Genomic DNA, 21,909 nt, shown 5'->3' with positions numbered 1-21,909 from the left:
GGCAGCGCCTAGGCTTTGCCTATATGGGGTGGACATATTAGGATCAAGAGGGGATCTGTCTGTCTGGTTCGCAAAAGCATATTTAACATTGTAATCGCATACTTTTTAAAAAATTAAAGTGATGCTTAAGAAAATACAAGAGGTAATCTCTTTGGCAGGTGTGTCAAGCACGAAGGCTGAGAGGTAACCCTCTGGGGTGGCTGTGCTGCTGCCACCTGTTGAACAAGAAGGCCATAGCTGGGGAGCAGAGCTGAGTCTAGAACCCAGGTCTCCAGGGCTGCAGGCCCTGGGAGCAGCACAGTGCGGTAAAGAGCACACACCCTGTGCTCAGACTCGAGCGCAGAAAGCTCGATGCTGTGTGCTTTTTGATAACCTGGCCCCACAGGAACCTCCCCTGGTGTCAGCTGCTGGAGAGACAAAGGGGGCTGGGAGTCCCCGCAAAACAGGCTGGACTGGATAGGGGTGAGGTTTACAGGTATCACTGACACTTCCCAGTTCCTGGGCCGGCTTTGGCCTAGAGTCTCTCTCTGTACGCTTCTTTGGAGAGCGGAGTTCGTTGGTGGATTCAGGGCAGAAGCCCAGCTGTGATTCTTGGGAGGCCACAGGGGCCCTGTCTGCCAGCTGCCTGTGTCCTCCCTCTAAGTGCTGCCGTGGTGGGAGGCTGGGAATTGGCTATAGGAAGCATCCAGGAGGTGTTGCTGCTCTTGGCGCCTGAATTCCAGGAGCTTGAAGGAGCAAACGACTGTTTCACTCCTTGTGCCTCATTTCCAGCCTCAGACATAACCTTGGTTCTATCGAAAGATGCAGGTGGGAAGTGACTAGGGGCTAACATACATCTAGGTTGGAAGTTGTTTTAACAACCAGCTGGGGCACCAGATTCCTCCTAGCTCTGATCACCATCACCTGCCAGGCCTCATTGGCAGCTCTGGCCCCTTCTTGGCTCTGTGGCTCCGAGAGAGCAGCATGATGAGATGGTGGCCCAGAGTGGGCAGGGGAAGCAGGTGACCGCTTGTTACCGGAGAGGACTCTGAGCACCACACACATCTAGCTTCCTTAGCCTCAATGACTTCCCCCTCCCAGCTTGGCAGAGTCTTTGGGCCTCTCCTGGATACAGATCCCTGGAAGGTCTTCTGCATTCAGGAGATGACCAGGAGCATGAGAAGAGATGTAGATGTCAGTCACATCGCCCTGTGAAAGCCATGGGAAAAGCCCTTGCATCTGTCAGATCCAGTTGCCTGCGAGTAAAGCTGGCACTATCTTTTTAATCATCAGAGAATGTTTCTGAAATCCAAAGAAAAGGGAAATATGCTCAATGCCTCACATGACACAGGCACTTTACACATCACTGCTGCGCTCTGGAGAAGCTGCCTGTCCCTGTGGGCTTAGCGTTAGCTAGCTGCCCTGGCGTGTTCTCAGGCACGCCTGCTGGGCTGATGACTGTGGTATCTGCCACTGACTTAAACCTATATCATTGTTTAGGTTTATTGTTCCTGAGAATGGCAAGTCAATTTGCTAGGCCCTCAGAGGCACCATGAAACCAACTCAAAACCATGGCCCCTGCTGCCGGACCCTCTGCAGGCTGCATAAGGGCCAGCTTGAATGCTCCCAGGGACTGGGCCTAGTCAGACACTTCCAACAAGGCTATACCCGGGTTCCAGGTGCCAAGCATGAGGCCTGATGCAGCGTCTGTGTGAGATCATCCTTAAATGCCATCTCACACTCTCACAGTGACCCAAGGCAGCACCGCCTGTGAGGAACGGGTAAAGGAAGTTCAATGGGAATGGAAAAAGGGACTTCATCAAAGATCCTGGAAGTACAGAGTGGGGCTTCCGCTTCCTGCGTAGATCCCTGAAGCCTGGGATATTGGAGGCTGCCTGCCCCTCCCTCCCCTCAGGCCTGCCCTGGCTCACTGTGTACTCAGTGCTGGTAAGAAGGAAGGATAAAGAAAGGGAGGGTGTACTGAGTTAAATAGTGTGCCCGCAAATTGATGTCCACCCAGAACCTCAGACTGTGACCTTATTTGAAAAGAGAACAGATGTAGCTAGTTAAAATAAGGTAAGGACATAAGGGATTAGGGTGGGCCCTAAATCCAATGGCTGCTATCCATATGAGAAGGCCACGTGAACACACAGGGAGGATGGCCTGTGGAGATGGGGACAGAGATTGGGGAGATGTGTCTACAGGCTAAGGGGTGCCAGCAACTGCCAGAAGCTGAGAGAGAAGCAAGAGACAAGTTCTCCCTAGAACCTCCAGGGGAATGAACCCAGCCAACACTTTGACTTTACACTTCTGGCCTCTAGAACTGGGAGAGAATTGATGTTTGTTGTTTGAAGCAACCTGGTTGTTGGTACTTTGTTACAGCAGCCCAGGAAACACAAAGGGGAGGGAGAGAAGAAAGAAGAAAGGGAAGGAGGCAGGGAGGGAGGGAGGGAGGGAGGGAATGTTTTTTGAGAGCCTATTATATGCCAGGTACCACATATGGTATTTTTACATACATTTTCTCATTTAATCCTCCAAATAACTCTGAAGAGTAGATCTTGTTCAACCGATGAGAAAAATGTGACTGTTTAGGTAATTTGTCTCTGGTCATTAAACTAGAATGAGGCAGAGCTAATTTATTTTTTATTTCTTTTTTTTTTTTTTTTTTTTTTGTTCTGTACCTTTTCCCCTCAGGGCCTCAGGGCCTGGGGAGTGAGTAGATTAACAAGATTTTAAAAAATCCGTGCTAATACATCCATGGATAAAACCATCCTGGGAGGACATGTACGTTGTCAGTGGGACCATCCACACATGGTCCCCCTCCTATGACCCTGTCAATGGCATTTTCATGTCCAAGCAGATGGGAAAATATGCGATGGAGAGCAGACAGGGGAAGGGCCCTCAGCATGCTGCAGAGCACCCCACGTCCATTTCCAGGTAAGCATGAGTGTGGATGGCATACGTGGATTCTCAATGTTCCTCCTGACACCCAGAGGGAATCATAGCAGACCATTCTAAAGGCATTAGCGCACCTGTAAAGCCAACATCAAAGCCAAACATGATGGTAGTGGTGCAGACGGTGGTGCTCATCATTGTTGTCTGTAAGAAGCCTAAGGTCACTCAAATGGAAAGGGTCATGCCTGAGCCCTGTACTGGGTTAAATAGTGCCCCCCAAAATTCATGTCTACCAGGAACTTGTGAATGTGACATTGTTTGGAAATTGGGTAATCAAGTTAAAATGATATCATTTAGGATGGACCCTAAATCCAATATGCCTGATGTCCTAATGAGAAGATGGAAATTTAGACACAGAGACACAAATACAGGGAGAAGACACCCACATGAAGACAGAAGCAGAGATTGGAGTTATGCTGCCACTAGCTCAGGAAAGCCTGGGGCCACCTGAAATTGGAAGAGGGAAAGAAGAATTTTTCCTGAGAGCCTTCAGAGAGAATATGGCCCTGCCAGCAACCTGATTTTGGACTTCTGGTCCCCTGAACCCCAAGAAAATGAATTTCTGTAGTTTTAAGCCCTCAGGTTATGATACAATCGATTCTCATTATTTGAGGATTTCATATTCACAAATTTGGCTACTTATTTATCTGTGGCCCTGAAATCAATACTCATACAGAGCTGTCAAGGTCATTCACAGACATAGAATTTCCACCGGCCAACATGAATGCTTCTAGCCAAGGCAGCACAAGGCTGTGCTCTACGTTCTTATTTTAGTTCGAACTATAACCAAGTGTCCTTGTTGCAGTCTATTTAGTGTCATGTTTTTCACATTTTTCTGCTTTTTTGTTGGTGATTTTGCTGTTTAGAATGACCCCAAAATGTAGGCTGAAGTGCTGTCTGGTGTCCCTAAGCACAAGAAGACTGTCACATCCTTTCAGAGAACAGGCAGTGTTAGATCAGCCTCCTTCAAGCACGAGTTACAGTACTGTTGGCCAGCAGTTCAATGTGAATGAATCAGCTATGTATATTAAATATATATTTTTTTCACAGAAGCACACATGAAACAAAGTTATGCATTGATTGCTTGGCAAAAATCTTGTGACCAGAGACTTTCAGGAAACTAACCCTGTATTTCCCCTAGGAACAACGGTTCAGTATTCACTAATTCAGCATTGCAGCAGCTTTATAGACTATAACCACGGCAATAATGAGAATCAACTGGGTTTTGTTACAGCAGCTCTAAGAAAGCAAAACAAGTTCTTTCATACTTACCCAGAATGTTGCAGGCCTCTTGGATGAGCTTAATGGTGATGATGTCATCATACACTGTGTAGGTCACGAAGGCATCTTGTACTTCTGCAGAAGTTCTGGAAGATAAATCGAGGTGCAATGAATGCTCATCAGCTGAAGCTTTGCCCCAGGAATATATCCACTGACCCAGCAAGATATACATAGCAATAACCTTCTTGATCATAAGGAATGTGAGACATTGGAGTGTTTGGGTGTCAGCTCCTCCAAGAAGCCTTCCCTGGACCTCAGTTTGAGCCTGGAGATCCCTTCTCAAGTACCCAGGATAGGCTATGCACTTCCTCAACTTATATAAAGATTGTTGGCCTTACCCACTAGCCTGGGCTCCTTGACAGTAAGCATTGTGGCTTATTTTTATCTTTGAACCCCCAGCAAGTGGCACTGTACTGAGCACATGTTCAGAACTTAATATATGGTAGTAAACTGGAACCCAGTGGTCACAGAGTCTTGTTCTCTGGATGGTAGAGCAGCTGCTTGAGTTTCTCACTGTTTTGCAGTGTAGTTGGCTATGTTGCAGGAGTTATTGATGGACTTTAGTCTTCAACAGCTAGCCAAGCCTGCTGAAAAGAGGCTTAGCCTGGGAGTCTGAGACTTGCACCCTTGGTGTGGCCCTTATGTGAGTCATCAAACTGTAACTGGCAATTGAGTTAACAAATGGGGGAAGGAGGTTGGTCAGGGAATGTGTCTCTAAGAAAGGGAGATTTTGCGGAGATTGAAGGATGGGAAGGCAAAGAAGAGCCTTCTGGACAGAGAGAATAGGCTCCTAGGCAGCAGAGAGCATGCTTGGAGAACAGAGAGGGGTCAGAGCATTCAAGCTTATCCAGAACACACCATAGAATCTTGGCATTGCAAGAAGTATGGAATATTCTACATGTTCGATTTTCTAAATGTCCAATTTCTTACTACATGCTATTTCTGACTGCTGGTTTTCCAGTTTCTTCTTGAATCCTTCCAGTGACAACAAGCTCATTCCTTTGCAAGACAGTACATTCCACTTACCAACTTCTCTCTTTGATGGAAACGTCTTTCTTATGTTCAACTGAAACCCCCTTCTGGGCCCTCATAATAACTTCTATTTGTTGAGCTTTTGGCCCAAAAGATGACCAATTATTACTTATCATTCCTTGTACTATTGAGAAGGCTGATGCTCAGAGGGATTAAATGTCTTGCTATGGTCACCAGTTGACCAGAGAAGGATCTGGGCTCTGGACTTCAAAGCCCACATCACTCCTGTACTGTGCTGCTGGGAATTTACTCACTGGCCTTAGTTCTACCCTTTAGGAAAATGCAGACTGGGCTGGTCCCTCCTCTGGATACCTAACCTTCTAATGTTTCAGGATCCTTATTCACCACTAAATTTAATTATCTCTTTATCATCTTTCTGGACTTCATCTTCCGCTCTGTAAAATGTGGCAATTATTATTACCTGCCGTTCCTATCTGCCAGGAGTGTTGGTAAGGATAAAACAGGACTACAAATGTGAAAGAGCTTGGGGAAAATGAGAACTACCGTGCAAATCCAAGGGGAGCTGTGATGACAATGAGAACAAAGGGGCTGCGTGGTGAGTGGGAGGTGACCAGGGCTGGGGTTTAGGAGACGTTGGTTCCAAGCTTATGCCTTACACAAATAAGCTCTGAGGGAAAATCACTTCCCCCTCTGGGCCTTGATTTCTTTATCTGTAAAATAAGGGAGATACAGCACAAGATTCGTGTTTCTCAACCTTTTTTAACCTCTCTGCAACACACACATCCACTAGGGATTCTCAGACATCCCCAGAAACACTTGTGCACGCAGTTGAGGATCCTGGACTAGAAGCTGCTTGAATTCTCCTTTGCCTATAAGAGTTCCAGTTTTGGTCTATGCCTGTACAGTGCTTTCTAAGCATCTTCGGAGGCAGCTGTTCAGAGAAACCGGCTGTAGGCCTGCTCGGGTGAGCAGCGCTGTACACCACCACTGCTGCCTAAGTGGGGTACTCTCCACCATGTTGGAGTTGCCTCTTACTTGCCCCCAAGGGCCCACAAGTCTCTGTGAAAGCATGTGCCCTCCTTCTGTGCCTATAAGCAAAACAGAAACACGTGGACAAGACCCCGATTTAAACTTGACACATTATCATAATGTGTTCTGAAGACCTTAGAAAGGGTTAAGTGACCTCCAGGACTGTCAGAAATGTAACAAACTCCGTGGTGCTCCCCGGCCCTCTGATAGGACCACCCATTAACCCATCTCTGGATCTGGCAGCCTGTTCTTTCCTGTAGTCTGAACTGATCATATTTTTGTGTCAAATATTTATTTGGGTTTGTATATATGTTGCACGTTGCTGAGATGCCAGACGTGCCCAGACTGTTATGATTATACAGGGATTTTCAGCCTTGTTTATTGATCTCCACAATCCTGCATATAACATTTCCCACAGAGCCAGTGCACACTTGCATATGTAGTCATTCAAGCTGCTTTAATAAAACAGTATGTTCACCAAGAATTTTTTAAAAATAAATAAACCAATTGATATCTTCCAATGAGATGACAAAGCCTCTCGTGTGCAGAGAGGAAAGAGAGAAAAATGACTATTGGAAAGTGTTTTGAAGAGATTGAGAGTTGAAGATGCAACAAATGTAGGAAATGAAGGAAGAGTTAGATGTTTCCAGCTCACACAAAGAGGAGTACCTGTCATGGAACATGAAAAATGTCAGCCACATAGGTGCTTGTATGCATCCATGTGCAGGCTGAGGAATCAGTGTTTAATTGGCACCAGCAGGCATTCAATACATGTTCCTCTTTAGTTAGTTCCAGCTAGGGATACCCAAAATATCTGAGCAGAAAATCAGGGCCAGGCTGCCTAGAGCAGAGCAACTCACAAAGCAAAATAAATACACAGATTCCTGAGCCCCAGGAGGTGGTGTCTGAAAATCCATAATTTTTTAACCACTTGCCTCAGATGACTGTCCAGGTTTGATAACCACTGCACAGAAACACTTTCTAGGATTCAGTCTGGCAAGGCAACAGGTTACAAATGATACATTTTACGTGGTTCAACCTTACTAAACTGATGTAATGGTTTTTCAGAGTCCAGGGTGAGCTATAAAGCCCATAGGAAAAATGAACAGCACTTTGTAGCAAGTTTCAGGCCAAGAGAATGGGATCAATTTAAGCCATAGGAACTCATTTTTCAGCAGCTCTCTTAATGGTAGGTGGGGAATTCATATAACAAACTTGCCTGTCACTGTGTGACTCAAGGTGTGCTTGGGGAAAGACAGGCCCAGAAAGGCAAAAGATTTGTCCTGGTGTCACTACCATCTGGTATTTAGAAAAAGCACCAGACTGTCTTTCTAGCCTGTCCTCCAGCTGGCCTGTCTGGCTCCCCACAGCTTTCTTAATAAAATCCAGACTTCTTAGGTGGACATACCCAGCCTCCGTGACCCAGCCCCTGCACCCACGCCTCACCTCCAGCCATTTCTCCCATCCATCCATTCCTCCAGCTTCTCAAGCTCCTCTCTTCCCTGACTTCCCACAGGCTCTGCCTCACCGGAAAAGCTCTCACTTCCCCTGATCTGGCTAACTTGATTCTTCCTTCCGAACTCAGTGTCAGAATCCCAATTCTGGACATTCTCAGCCACTTGCAGATCCGGGCATCCCTGCTCTGAGCCCCCGTGGCTCTCTGTATCACCTGTCTTTGGGCTAACTGTGTGTGGAATTGATTCGCCCATCTGCATGCTTCCTAGACTACCAAGTGGAAGGATCGCGACAATGTCATTTGATTTAACATCTTCAGTACCTAGCCCTGTACCTGGCACACAACAGGTACTCAATAAATAATTGTAAGATAATTTAGGTGAGAGACCTAACTTGGCAGAGGCTCACAGACTCTGTGTGTCAGGAGGAGACCTAGAAGTTAACCCTGGCTCTACCACCATCTAGCTGGATGACTTGGAGCCAATCTCACTGTGCCTCCATTTCTTCATTTTTACGATGACAGTATTCAATTAGGTCATTGTTGTCATGAAGACTGTCATGTCTGGTCCTCCCCTTCTCTCCCTCAGCCACCAATGATGTCTCCTTCCTTGACCTCTGATTCACTTAGAAAGACGCTTAAGACATTTAAGCCGGCAGTTCTCAAAGTATGACCCATGGAACCCTAAGGTGCAAATACCTAAGGTGTTTTTAGGAATCCACGAGGCCAAACTATTTTCAAAACCAAATTAAGACATTATTTGCCTTTTGTACCGATTGGTATTTGCGCTAACGGCCCATAAGCATTGGTGAGTAAAATTTGGTGCCTTATAGCATCAATCAAGACAGTGGCACAAAACTATTACATTATTTATTATATTCTTTTTTTAAATCTTCAGTATATTATTTATAGTCATCATATTCTTCACTGTCACATATGTGTAGTAAAAAAAAAAAATGCCAGTTTCACTTTAGGTTGTTCATTTTGAGGTAGTAAAAATTACCAATGTCATGAAATCTTTACCCTGAGTATACATCTTTTGAATATTTTGTGTAACAGAATGGGAAGTACACACTCAAATAAAGTACTTCTCCTATATGCACGAGTGTGAATGGCCACTTCCAGGAAAAGGACTTGCACGATTGAGTTATGAGCTGAATTAGCCACTTTTTTTAATGGAACATCATTTCCACTTAAAAAACCACTGACAGACGAACCATAGTTACTCAGACTTGGATATTTGGCAGACATTTTCTTAAGAAAAGAACAAAGTTAGCCTGTCACTTCAAGGAAAATAACTGGCAGAATGTGTTGCCAGTGACAAAACTCATGCTCTGAAACAAAAATAAGAATTTTGGGGAAAAAAATTGTATCTTATACTGTAAGCTTATTAGCATCCCAATCCTTAGAGGCTAAGATTGGGATGATATTGACAAATGCAATTTTGATATTGTATAGTGAAACGTGTCAACATTTGTAAGATTAGCACAAGTCAGTGAGCTAATAGTTTCCAAATAACTCATGCAAGCTAGTACAAAATGATGCTTAAAATTTATATCCAAATGTAACACAGATCAAGAGATTTTAATATAACAGAGTATGAAGAAGGTCATCCGTACAGTTACAGATTCAATTATAACTGACCTTTGAGAAACTACCACTTGTCAAGCTTTTGTGAGGTTTAAAAGAATAGCCACAATGATCTGAAAAGAGTATTAAAGTTCTTCTTCCTTCCATAATTTCTTCATAAATTTCAACCAAAATCATATCACGGAATATATACATTGTGGAAGATGGACTCCCACTTCCATTACTTCATCAGATATTAAAAGAGATTTCCAGAACTGTAAAGTAATGCCATCTTGTCATTAATTTATTTGAATAATATAGTTATTTATCATAAAAATACATTACACTAACAAGTAATATTATGTATTGTACCATAATTATATTATATATTATAACATATACTTATTTTAGATGAATTTTTAAATGTTTTTTAAAATTTGTTTGTTTTGATTTCTAATACCATAAATACCCATAGATTAAACAAAAGTTCTGTGGGGTCTTCGATAATTTATGAGAGTATAAAGGCTTCTGAAGACCAAAGTGTTTAAGAACTTCTGATTTAAATCAAGAGTGATTCAGGTTTGCTTTGGAAGCTAATGAAGCTGAGGCTTCCAGGACAGGGAGGAAGCAGCCCCCCACCTGGCCCCCTCTAGCTAAAAGCCATCCCCAGCCTGAGAGGTCACTTTCTATGTCCTGGTGGTGGTCCTGGGTGCCTGTGGGTGGGGCTGCAGACCACCCAGTCCTCAGGACCACTTGCTTCTGGTAGACTCAACACACATCCAGACTCTATTCTGACTCCCAAAAAGGCATGTGAAAGAGAGACTGCACATTCCCAGTGCGGACTGCCTGGTCCGAGAGGACTTGCCTAAAAGTAGGGGAGGGGGTGGAACAGGTCGAGGGAGATCAAAGGCTGGAGTTTTCCCAGGACTTGCCACCAGGAAAGAAGCACACTTCAGTAAGAAACTGCTGAGAAAGTTATGGATGTGCATGAAGAAATTTGTCCATACTAACAATGAAAACAAAACACAACAAAAACAATTTTCAGTCAGCCATGCTAGAATATTCATTCTACCCTCTTTATAGAAAGTGACATGATAACATCATTGTCCGATGAACAGAAAAAGCAAAACACAGCCAAAGATGCAGGAAAGCATATTCTAAAAGAAGGTTAATTTATGATAGTAATAATAAAAACATGTTTCCAGCTTTTGATGTTTATGTTATCTGTCAGCTTTAAAGTTTTCTTCCTTAATTCTAAAAAAGTACTTATTTTTGTAGCTGAATTTTTATTTGTAATTATATTCTTTTTAAAGGAGGCTTCCCAAAGTATATAAGCTTCAGGCCTCATGATATCTGTTTCTACTCCTACTAAGTTTTATCTTCCAGGCCCTGCGCAGTGGCTCACGCCAGTAATCCCTGTACTTTGGGAGGCCAAGGTTGGCAGATCACTTGAGGTCAGAGGTTCAAGACCAGCCTGGCCAACATGGTGAAACCTTGTCTCTACCAAAAATAAGAAAATTAGCTGGGTGTGGTGGCGTATGCCTGTAATCCCAGCCACTCGGGAGGCTGAGGCAAGAGAATAGCTTGAACCCCGGGAGGCAGCGGTTGCAGTAAGCTGAGATCGCGCCACTTCATTCCAGCCTGGGTGACAGAGCGAGACTCCATCTCAAAAAAAAAAAAAAGAAAAAAGTTTATCTTCCGTATAGTCCTTCTAAACAAAAATATTAAGCTTTACCTTCGACAGCTTTTGTTAGAAAAAAACACTTCTGCTTTGTATATTTAATATTATAATATTCACTATATTTTTAGAATTTCCCACAGATATTCTCATATGATCTTTTGGAGGCCGAGTCCTCCAGGTGAAATGCTCCGACCAGATTGATTTCTAAGGGCCCTTCTGAAACTGAGGGGCTGTGGTTTCAGGCAGCTAGATGAACCAGCAAACACGTTTGTGGTCAGGAATGGGACAGAAGTGGGGAGACAGGCAACATTTTTGGATCAAAGTTAAAAATAAAAACTCTCTGCTTTCAGCTACTTTTTAACTAGACTTTATTTATGGGAAAAGTAGATAACATGGAGGGACAGGGGCTTTCAGTATTGAAGAAGGGGTAAGAAACTTGGTGAGTCAATTGGATGGACAAGGGATAGCAGAAAAAGGAATGAATGAATTCTGACTTTTTCTGGCTCAATTCATTTTGCAATATACTGGGCTTGAAGGAATGCTTCTCAGGATGTTACCATGTTAACACCTTTTTTTTTTTTTTTGAGATGGAGTCTCACACTGTCGCCCAGGCTAGAGTGCAATGGAGCGATCTCGGCTCACTGCAACCTCCGCCTCCCAGGTTCAAGTGATTCTCTGGCCTCAGCCTCCCAAATAGCCGGCATTACAGGCACCTGCCACCATACCCGGCTAATTTTTTTTGTATTTTTAATAGAGATGGTGTTTCTCTATGTTGGCCAGGCCGGTCTCGAACTCCTGTCCTCATGACCTGCCCGCCCTGGCTTCCCAAAGTGCTGGGATTACAGGCATGAGCCACTGTGCCCGACCAGCATTTCCTATTTAGGAAGAACAAAAATCCCAAGGATTCATAATCAGGGATCCTTGATTTTTTTTAGATTGTAGAGCTCTTAGAGATTCTGATGAAAACTATGAACACTCTCCCCAGAAAATACATGTAGTCACATGTACACAACATTTTAATAGATGATTTTTAAGGGTTCTCAGACCTTCCCAAGCCTATCCACAAACCTCTGGTTAAGAACCCATGACACAGAGAGAAGCCATGTAATCCCACCCACCTCTCTCCTAAATGGGTTGGTTTGGGCTTGGTAGTCAGTCATCCATCCACCTCTCATTCATTTATTCATCTTCCATTCATACACACATGAATCATCCAACCATTCATTCCTTTTTCATGTATTTATTTATACAGAGGAGAATATACATCAGTCCTGATGGCTCTACCCATTACCCCACCCTCCAAAGTCCATCTGAAGGGGACACATATGGACTCCAGACCAAAGACCATCAAACCCTCTTTCTCAGGTATCTGCAATTGAGGCACTGAGAAACTGAGCCAGTCTGATGATGGTGATCTCTTGAATCCAAAGGGCATATAGAAAAGCTTGGAAGAAACAGAAATTGAGTCCAGTCATGGTGGTATATACCTGTAATCCCAGCACTTTGAGAGGCTGAGGTGAGAGGATCACTTAAAGTCAGGAATTTGAGACCAACCTGGGCAACAAAGCGAAAGCCTGTCTCACCAAAAAATAAAATAAAATAACCAGGCACAGTGCCATGTGCCTCTTATCCTAGCTACTCAGGAGGCTGAGGCAGGAGGATCACTTGAACCCAGGATTTGAGGCTGCATTGACCTATGAACACGCCACTGAACTCCAGCCTGGGTGACAGGCTTAAAGATGCATTTCCAAAAAATAAAAAAAAAAAGGAACAGAAATTAAAAGTCTTGCAGAGAGAAGAGAGAACCAGGAAAATAGAGTAAACATGAAGGGAGACACAGCGTTGGAAAGAGGCCTGCTGACTTTTTGTTTCCTCTGAGATTTCTCTGTACTTCCTGCAACTGAGCTCTGTTAGAGTCTTCTGAATCTTTACAGTAACTCCTTTAAACATTAGCTTACACAGTGGATTGCTGATCCTTGGAGGCAAAATCCTGGACTAAGTTCTGCAACCAAAGTGCCAAGGGGATGTTAACCGCCTCACCTATGTTAGCTGCCTCAGTCCTCACAAGTGGAGGAGGTGAGCACCATGATTATCTCCATTTACAAGTGAGCGCACCAAGGCTCAGAAACTTCAGTAACCCTTCTTGCAATTAGAAGAAAAGTTCAACTCCTTCTCATCTTCTACACATTTATATGTTCTGATTCCTAAAACCCTCTCCGCCTTCATCTCCTATTAGACTCCTCACATATGATATTCCAACCGTGTTAGATTTTTTTCTGGGTCTCAACTTCACTGAGCTCAGTCAGACCTCAGGACCTTTGCACTTGCCATGTTCTCTGGAACACAGATAACTTCCCTGTCTCTAGGCTGGCTCCTTCCTTCCTTCATGCAAACATTACCTTTGCCAAAGGGTTTTCTCTGACCAACTCAGGGCAACTGGCATCTTCTCTCCCCAGTCACTACTAAATATTCTAAATTTAGCTCTTTGCACAACCTGAGTTTTATTTGTTTATTTGCCTGTTTACTGTCCTCCCCATTGGAATACATTCCCAGGGAACACAGCCCTTGCCTATTCCCTTTGCCTCTATTCCCAGTGCCTGAAACTTTGTTCAGCACATCCTAGAAGCTAAATATTTGTTGAATAAATACATTTGCCCAAGTCAAACAGCAAGTAAGTGATCCAGGCAAAATGTAAAAGTTTATCTAATCCCAAAGGCCTTACTCTTCCTAATCCATTAGTTCCTTCTCATTGTTAAGTTTCAATAAAGGTTTTAACCAAAAGATTATAAACAAGCAATTTAGGCCAGGCATTGTGGTTCACACCTGTAATCCCAGCACTTTGGGAGGATGAGGCAGGAGGATTTCTTGAGGCCAGGAGTTCACAACCAGACTGGGCAACACAGAGAGATTTTGTCTCTAAAAAAAAATTTTTTTTTTAATTAGCTGGACATGGTGGTGCATGCCTGTAGTCCCAGCTACTCTGGTGGCTGAGGTGGAAGGATCGCTTGAGATCAAGGGTTTGAGGCTGCAGTGAGCTATGATCGTACCACTGTACTCCAGCCTGTGTGACAGAGTAAGACCCCGTCTCAGAAAAAAAAAAAAAAAAAAAAAAACAGTGATTTATAATTAGAAATCTACAAATCTAGACTATAAGAGAGGAAAATACTGCAAGCAAAGGAGGAGAAACATCTGTTTCCTATTTCATGTTAAGATAAAATTTATGTCATAAGGTCTGGAAACATGCTTCATTTTACCTAATCATTTCTTCTTAAAATTTCTGTAGGAATTGATGGGTTTTTTTCTTTCTCAGCTGAAATTCTACTCTACAAGCACCAGGGAATTTGTTATTTAAATGTGGCCTGAAGCAAATCCTTTTACACAACCAATAATCTCACCTTAATTTCTCCTTTAAAAGCTGAGTTTTCTGCACTTTTGGGGTTTTTTTTTGTTTGTTTTTTAGTAAATTCTAATATGATGCAATTTTCATAGCTGGTGGACTTGTTAGATTGACTTTATTTTTGGCTTAAAGATACATTTCCAATGCAATCATATAGATGCCTAGTGCTCTGTATACAAACATCCCCTGAGACCCAATTAAGCAGAGAATTGAAACTTCAAGATGAAAGAGATAAAACCTAATGACACAAGCGCAGGATGTGCCCTGCTGGGTTCTCTATTCCCAGACATATTTCTCTGGTTCCCTTGCATTCTTGTACCCTCATTCAAATGTCCTTTATCCCCCTGGAGGTCATGTAGATTCCTGTTTGTTTGGGAATGCTGTAAGAACTGCTCTTCTAAAGGAAGAAAGAGATGACATTCCAGCCTTTCAGGGAGGTCGCACCAAGGATCCCAGAAGGAAAAAGTCTCTTCCATCCACTTACACATGGAAAGTTGGGGATTTTTCCCCCTTGATTTGGAAAGATGTGCTGAATATCTCAACCAATGAGGGTTCCAGCAGCTGGCCATGCTACCTATGTTCCGTCATACCCAGAGGGTGAGGGTCCCTCCTTAAACAGCACATCTCAGCTGCCTGTCAGAGGCAGAGCTGAACGTGTCATTTTACCTCTGCCCATGTCTAAGTGCTCTGGCTATTTCTGGCTATTTTCAGTGACTCCCAGAGCCCTGGCCTTTCTCCTAGGCAGAACAGGTTCTTTTAAGCAGCAGCTGAGCTTAAACCTCAGCTGAGCTGAGGCTAACCAGAAAATCACATGGTAGAAGATTCATAAGTCAAAAATCAATCAACAAAAATCCATCTCTCCCGCTCCCAGCCTGGTACCTAGCTTTATGAGGGTTCCTCGAGGCAGGGTTAGACACTGGCCCGCACTGGGTGTCAGGGAGGTCAGACTGAAAGGAGGAGTGGAGATAAAGCCATTCAGCAAATCACACTAACTTTAGGAGGCAAGGTCTCCTCTGGGCAAAGAGAAAGCCTTGGGGAACATCTGCTTCTTCAAGATGGAAAGCATCGTTATCTGACCAGCAGCAAAGTGGTTCTAATAATGTCAAGAATAATGTAATCTTAATGTAGCACCTATATCTCAGAGGAGGAAGAAGGATGCTTACTGAGTTTCTACTAGGTACTTCAGTGTACATTGCACCGCTCAATTCTCTCCTTAACCCTAGAAGATGGTACATTATTCCCCCTTTATCAATGAGGAAACAGAGCTTCAGAGAGGTGAAGCAACCCGCTCAAGATCGCACAGCTCTGAGCAGCAGAGCCCACACGCAAATCCAGTCCAGTGGGATGCACGCCACTGCCCCCCAACTCTCCCCCATCCCACGTGAGGACCAGCGTCTTGAAAATAAGCCAGTACCAACCACGGGAGCAGCCATGATGCAACAGCAGCTTACATTTGTGGAGGGCCCATCCTGGGCCACTCATTTTTTCTCAGTGCCCGGTTTGTATTATCAATCTCATTTAACAATTGCCATAACGAAGTTAGCTACTTTTACTATTTTTCTTTTCGGATGAAACACCTGGGTCGCAGAGTGGTTAAGTGCCATGCCAGGCTCGTACAGACTGTAAGCCTCGCTTCTGGGCTTTGAGCTCAGCGCTGTAGCCCCAGAGCCTCCGCTGAATCCAACGACTGCTTCCTGGGGACTTGCAACAATGCCCTGTGACTTCTGAGAAGATGAGTATCCTATTTGCCAAGTTGGTTCCCCACCCGACCCTGCAGTGGCCACCCAACAGCCTGGCTGAGCCCGCCATTTCTCTTTCCTCCTCCTAAGACTGCTCGCCCTCTGATAGGAGCAGCTGATCCTCTGGAAGGCCCATGTGGGCATGGCTGGAGCTGACCTGCCCCTGTCAAGTTTGTAGCAGAGGAAACGATACCAGTTTCCCATCTGACATCGCCCTTCATCACCCTAGTTCCTGTGTTCCAGGCACACCTGTCATGTTTCCACAGATTCTAAAGCCATCCAGGCCAAATGGCTTATTTGCTTCTTCAATCCTCCAGTGTTTTTCGCAGTACCAGACCTACTATGGGAACTCAGTAAACGCATGTTTAAAGACACGCCTCTCTTATTTCACATAGAGTCCCTGAAAATGAATTCCCGCGTGGTGGCGGGCGCCTATAGTCCCAGTTGCTGGGGAGGCTGAGGCAGAAGAATCGCTTGAATCCGGGAGGCAGAGGTTACAGTGAGCCGAGATCACGCCACTGCACTCCAGTCTGGGCAACAGAGTAAGACCCTGTCTCACAAAAGAAAGAAAGAATAAAAAAAAGAATAAAGAAAATGAATTCCCGTTGCCAGTTGCTCTTCCTTTCCCCAGGTAGAATGGCTTAATAGAAAGAGGAGTCTTTGCAGTTACAGACCTGGATTTGTGTCCCCACCCCAGCCCCCTTACCTACCGAGCAGTCTTCAGCATCATCCTCTCCAGGTCTGTTTCCTCTTTGGTAAAGCAGGGCAATACCTTGCCTTGCAGCGTTCTTGTTGGGCTTTCATAAGATCATTATATAAGAGGCGTGGCCCAAGGTAAGTGCTTAAAATAAGAAGACTGCTCTTTCCTGTTCTCTATTCTTACTGAGTTTAGCCTTTAAAACACAATGGCCATTATAAAAAAATAAAAAATAAAAAAGGCTTCAGATGCTTCTCTTCCCAAGGTCGCATAGGGGGCTGCAAAGGAGCACTTTACGTTTCCAACAGTGCATCCTGGTCCTGTTGCCCCCTTGCTGTGCAGTCTTGGCCAAGTCACTTAACCTTTCTGGGCCTCAGTTTCCTCATCTGTCAACTGAGAAGATGTGGGCTAAGTAATCTCCCAAGGGTCCACCAGTCCAAGTTTTCTCTGATCATAATTACTCAGTGCTCCTACTTAAAATATTTGGAAATGAGTATTCTTCGCCTCTGTGACACCAGAGCTCCTTTTTCCCATCTAAACTTGTGGAACTGTAAGCAATTTACCCCAGAGATGCTGATTTGCCCCTGGGCTGGCTTCCCTAGAATAAGATGGTTGATGGTGCCCTGCGTGTGAGCAATGGGCTGCAGTGACCGGGCCTGCGCAGGGCCATGGGTGTGGGCAGGACCTAGCTGTGGGCAAGTCACTGTGCGCTCAGCTCGATTTATTTTCTTTTTAAAATGGGGGTAGGAGGAAGGGGAGGGAAAGTTTGCATTAAGCACTTTAAGTTGTTTTTACATTACAGAAGCAATAAAAACATATAGCAAATTTGGGAAATAGAAAAAGAAAATTTGGGAAATAGATATTAGGAAAAAAAAATCATCCAGGATTTTATCTAATTCAGTCACTATTAGTTATTATTTTAGTCTTTCTCTTAATCCTTTCTCATTTGTGTAATTTACCTAGTAGATAGGTAACTTGTGTCTTTTTTGTTTTTTTCTTGTTTTTTTAACTTAGTATTATCATAAAAATTTGCAAGTTGCTTCATGATCTTTGCAATCATCACATAATAATGCATATTTATTTCATCATTCCATTTGTTTGTTGGTTTGTTTTTAACTCCTAAAGACAATTTTTATTTTATTATTTATAAATATAAAGCTACATTATATCTTTTTGCATATATATGTGTGCATAAAGGTATGCGTTTCTAAGAGAATAGATTCTCAAGAATGGACTTACTGCTTCAAAGGATTTGATCATTTGCACAGCTTTTGGTACCTGTTGTCAGATTGCTTTCCAAAGGGGCTGCACTGATTTCCTATGCCACCAACAATTACCCATTTTGCTGCATCTTAACCAGAACTGGTTATTATCATTTAAATTTTTTGGAGATTTAATAGGCAAAGCAGTGCCTAATTGTTTTAATTTGCATAGCATTGATGAACTGAGGAAGCCAATCATTTTTCCATATTTTTGTTTTCCTCTCCCTTCCTAGGATCAAATGATTTCTGAGCCACTTTTATCCCCAACCTTAGGTCTGGGAGCCTCTCGGGAAGCAGACAGATGGCACAAGATTGCAAGAGTCAGACAGGAGACTATATGGAGATATAAATGATGCCTTTAAGGGGTTACTGGATAGAGGCAGAGGAGAAAAACTAAGAATTAACTAAAGAACACCTAAGAAGTGATTCTGGCCAAACTTAAAAGGTATCTCCCCTCTTCTGTTTGGCAGCTCCAGTGATGTGCAATGGAAATAATGCAGTTGCTCTCTCTTCTGTGATTAGAAAGAGAAAATGAGAATTCATTCATGAGATAATAGTTAAAATAATGTTGGCATTATTTACAGTGAGACCCCGTTTTAAGGCTGATTTTAGTGATTAAGACTGATACCTTCATGGAAGACAGCTAAGGTGTACCAGGTGTTTTCTATATCTAATTCACATGTTTATGGTGCTGGAATTGATCTCCCTAGTAACTGAATCGCTGTGAGAACCAGCTGTATCTTTTAAGATGGGTTCATTCAACTAACTGGCTTAATCCAAAGGTCAGTAAAAAGCTGCAACCGTAAAAACACCGGAGGCTTACCCGTTGCTCCAGAGACACTTCATCTTCCCTTTCGTATACTTACTTCAATTTCTCCCAGGTTTCTTTGCTAAATTTCTCTATCACAAGAGATTGCAGACAGGTGTTGATAAATCCATACTAGAATACAAAACCAGAAGAAAAATATATGTAATGAGGCATGAAATCCCCAGTCATAGACATCTTCATGTCTTTTAGGAAATATGCAATGGCATCCTCTTGGAGAAACTAATTGTACCTTTTCCCTGTTTCTTGTGATTTAATTTAATAGCTCTGCTCATTCCCAACTTAGGGAAAACCTGGCAGCCCACCGCTTGGGTTAGTTCCATAGAGAAAACATATGAACTACATTTAAAATCAAATCGTAATTAGAGAAAGTTAAAGAGAGTGTTTACCGTCCATTATAATCCTCTCCAAAAAAAGGAACTGGTTTGTTAGAATAAAGAATCCAAAAACACACCAGTGGCATGGGGGTGTTTAGACCTGGGGGACAGGAAGGGCACACACTTCATATCAATTCCAAAAAGGCAGTGAAAGGACAATTTGTTTTCTTTATAAAAATGAATCTGTACCTGGCTGTGTGTGTGGAGAATATAACGAGGGCAGGAAAACAGAGGAGGAAACTCCAATGAGAAAGACAGCACCAGGTTAACAGAAAGAACTGTTTTCTGGGTGTGCTCATTAATCTGTGCTCTTTCTTCTTCCTGCATAAGAAATAAAAAAGGGGGGCCCACGAAGACTTCCACTTACTGGAGGGTAGTGTGCCCCGGGCAGGACACCTGCCTCCCGCGGCTCGGGTCTCCTGACACAAGCGCAGTGATTGAGGTATTTTGAAAGCGCTATGTGAGCTCAGCTTTCAGAAGATTTCTTCCTAAAGGGAAGAATTCCTTTGTCCCGCAAATATCAGGCTCCAGATTTGTTTTATAGGTTCGAATTTTCATATATGTAGGAATTTCTCAAAGCGAAAGAGCCCAGTGCCAACAGGAAGGAGTGTCTAAACTCTGGTAGTTCTTTTCCAGAAATGGAAATATTTGTCCTACTGGGCTATATTTCCAGTTCCCCACCACCAATGTCATCCTTACTCCTTACTCCATCTTGTCCTGGCTCTAGCATTGCCAATACGTGCCCGCACCCTCGCCTGGCATTCGAAGCACTCTCTAGAACTGTCTTAATGTATGTTTCATTTGATCACCTACTCCTGCTGCCTTAGGCTCATCCAGAATGCCTACCACTCTTCCCCAAACAGTAATGTCACTTCTTCAACGTTTCCTCCTTTCTCACCCAGTCAGCCCAGGGCAAGGCCAGGCGCCAATGCTACTGGGATACTGCCTGGTCTGCAGAACCATTCCCTCTCCCTCTGCCAGACCCAGCCATCATTCCCTGTCAGGCTCACTGCTGGATGCCTCTGTGTCCTCATCACCACAGGGCTGGCGTGTTAAACTATCACATGCACACGCTTGGATTTTGTATCTATCAACACACACACATATATATACACACACAGGCATATATGTATGGGTGTGCATGTATTTGTATATACTTATATATTATGTATGTTTATATGTGGGTATGTATACATATAAATGCATATGTGTGTATGTGTATATATATTTTTTTCCTGTCCTTTGTTAAATTGCAAGCTCCTCAGGGTCCGGAAGTAAGTGTCATTTATCTATATTTTCATTAAAGTGCCAAGACAGTGTCTGCTACATAGGAGGTATTTAACAAATACTTATCGAGTAAGGAAGTACTGAATTGAAGCCTCAAATCTGAACTACGAAAATCTTTAAATAACCCCAGTTATTCAACATCAATCCAATGTAAACAAAGATAGCAACTGTTCAACTTAGCAATCTTTGCAAAAGTATGCCCAATCAAATAAAACATCATGCCCACTGCCCAAGCACTAGAGACACCCTTCTAGTGTATAACAAGGGAAACTGAGGCATTGGGGAATTTGAAGTCCACTGCTGGTTAATAACCACATCATCTACTTCTGGGTCATGACCATCCCGATAGTGTGCCTCTGTTTGATGAATTTAGGGCCATTGAGTCATGTGGTCCAGCATTTGTCTTTGGTGTTCAGCAGTTCCCCAAGCTGGTAGCAGAGTTGATCGTTTAGAGACCTTGAGCTTATAGATCAGAGAGTGACCCCTCACCCTCTACTGATTATAAACATTTCCCTTTCCTGTCCACTGAAATCAGGTGACTTTCTCTGCCCCTGGAGAAAGCAGAAGAGGCAATGGATCCCACACGATGTGTCCAGTGTAGGCGGGGACCTTGGTGTTTGCTGCCCACAGCCAGGTGGAGGGGGATACACGGTAGGACACACTCCCTACACATTTGAGGGCCTCATTGAAATGGGCAAGAAAGGCAAGCCAGCACCAGAGTTCTCTAACCATCTGGAACTACTGCTGCTCAACCAGTGAGATCAGCAAGCAGACAGGGACTCTCATTGGCTGGCGGCACCCAAATCTTTCAGAGGCTACTTGGGCCATGGCTGCGGCACCCCAAAAAACATCTGTTTTCCAAAGAATCAGTTAAAACGTCTGAAAATGTTAGGGTTTAGCCAAATCTTTCTCTTGTAAAGATGTTTTCACATTCCATATCCTATCCTACTCACTGTGCCTGCCAGACGTTGGCTGGGGAATGTGGCTTCAAAATAAAATGCAGCCTCAGTAAGCCCAGAGAGGGGGTACGGCTTGGGAGAAAGGGTTTGGGCTCTCGAACCAGAAGGGTTTCTGTTTCTGTGACTTGTAGCTGTGCAGCTTTGGGTAAATTGCCTAACCTCTCTGAGCCCAATCTGCTCATGAGCGAAAGTGGAAATAATACCATTTGCTCTGTTGGAGGATGGTTGTTGGGGTTATAGAGGAACGTCCTTTCTGGAGTCAGACCATGAGGGCTCGTTGCTGACCCCAAGTCTTATTTGCTGTTTGACTCAGGCCAGATCTTACTCGCCTTCAGTTGTCTCATCTGGAAAATGGGGATGAGAATGGTCCCTTCCTCACAGGGTTTTAGTAAGGATTAAATGAGGTAATATGTGTGAGGTACTTA

The 21,909-nt window shown here is 43.7% G+C and overlaps 1 protein-coding gene across 1 annotated transcript in view; it reads right to left on the bottom strand.

Moving 5' to 3' along the window:
* Positions 1–21,353, bottom strand: part of LOC105545768 (guanylate cyclase soluble subunit beta-2-like) — a 65,586-nt gene extending 44,233 nt beyond the window's left edge. Inside the window, 4 exon segments of the mRNA XM_011988797.1 lie at positions 4,207–4,301; positions 18,902–18,975; positions 19,428–19,559; positions 21,279–21,353. Coding sequence (XP_011844187.1) covers positions 4,207–4,301; positions 18,902–18,975; positions 19,428–19,559; positions 21,279–21,353 — 376 coding nt within the window.
* Positions 21,354–21,909: the final 556 nt, after the last annotated feature.

The sequence above is a fragment of the Mandrillus leucophaeus genome, unplaced genomic scaffold (assembly GCF_000951045.1).
Source record: "Mandrillus leucophaeus isolate KB7577 unplaced genomic scaffold, Mleu.le_1.0 Scaffold338, whole genome shotgun sequence".
Taxonomy (NCBI): Eukaryota; Metazoa; Chordata; class Mammalia; order Primates; family Cercopithecidae; genus Mandrillus; species Mandrillus leucophaeus.
The sequence above is the reverse complement of the archived record's forward strand: the minus strand, read 5'-3'. Positions and strand labels throughout refer to the sequence as shown.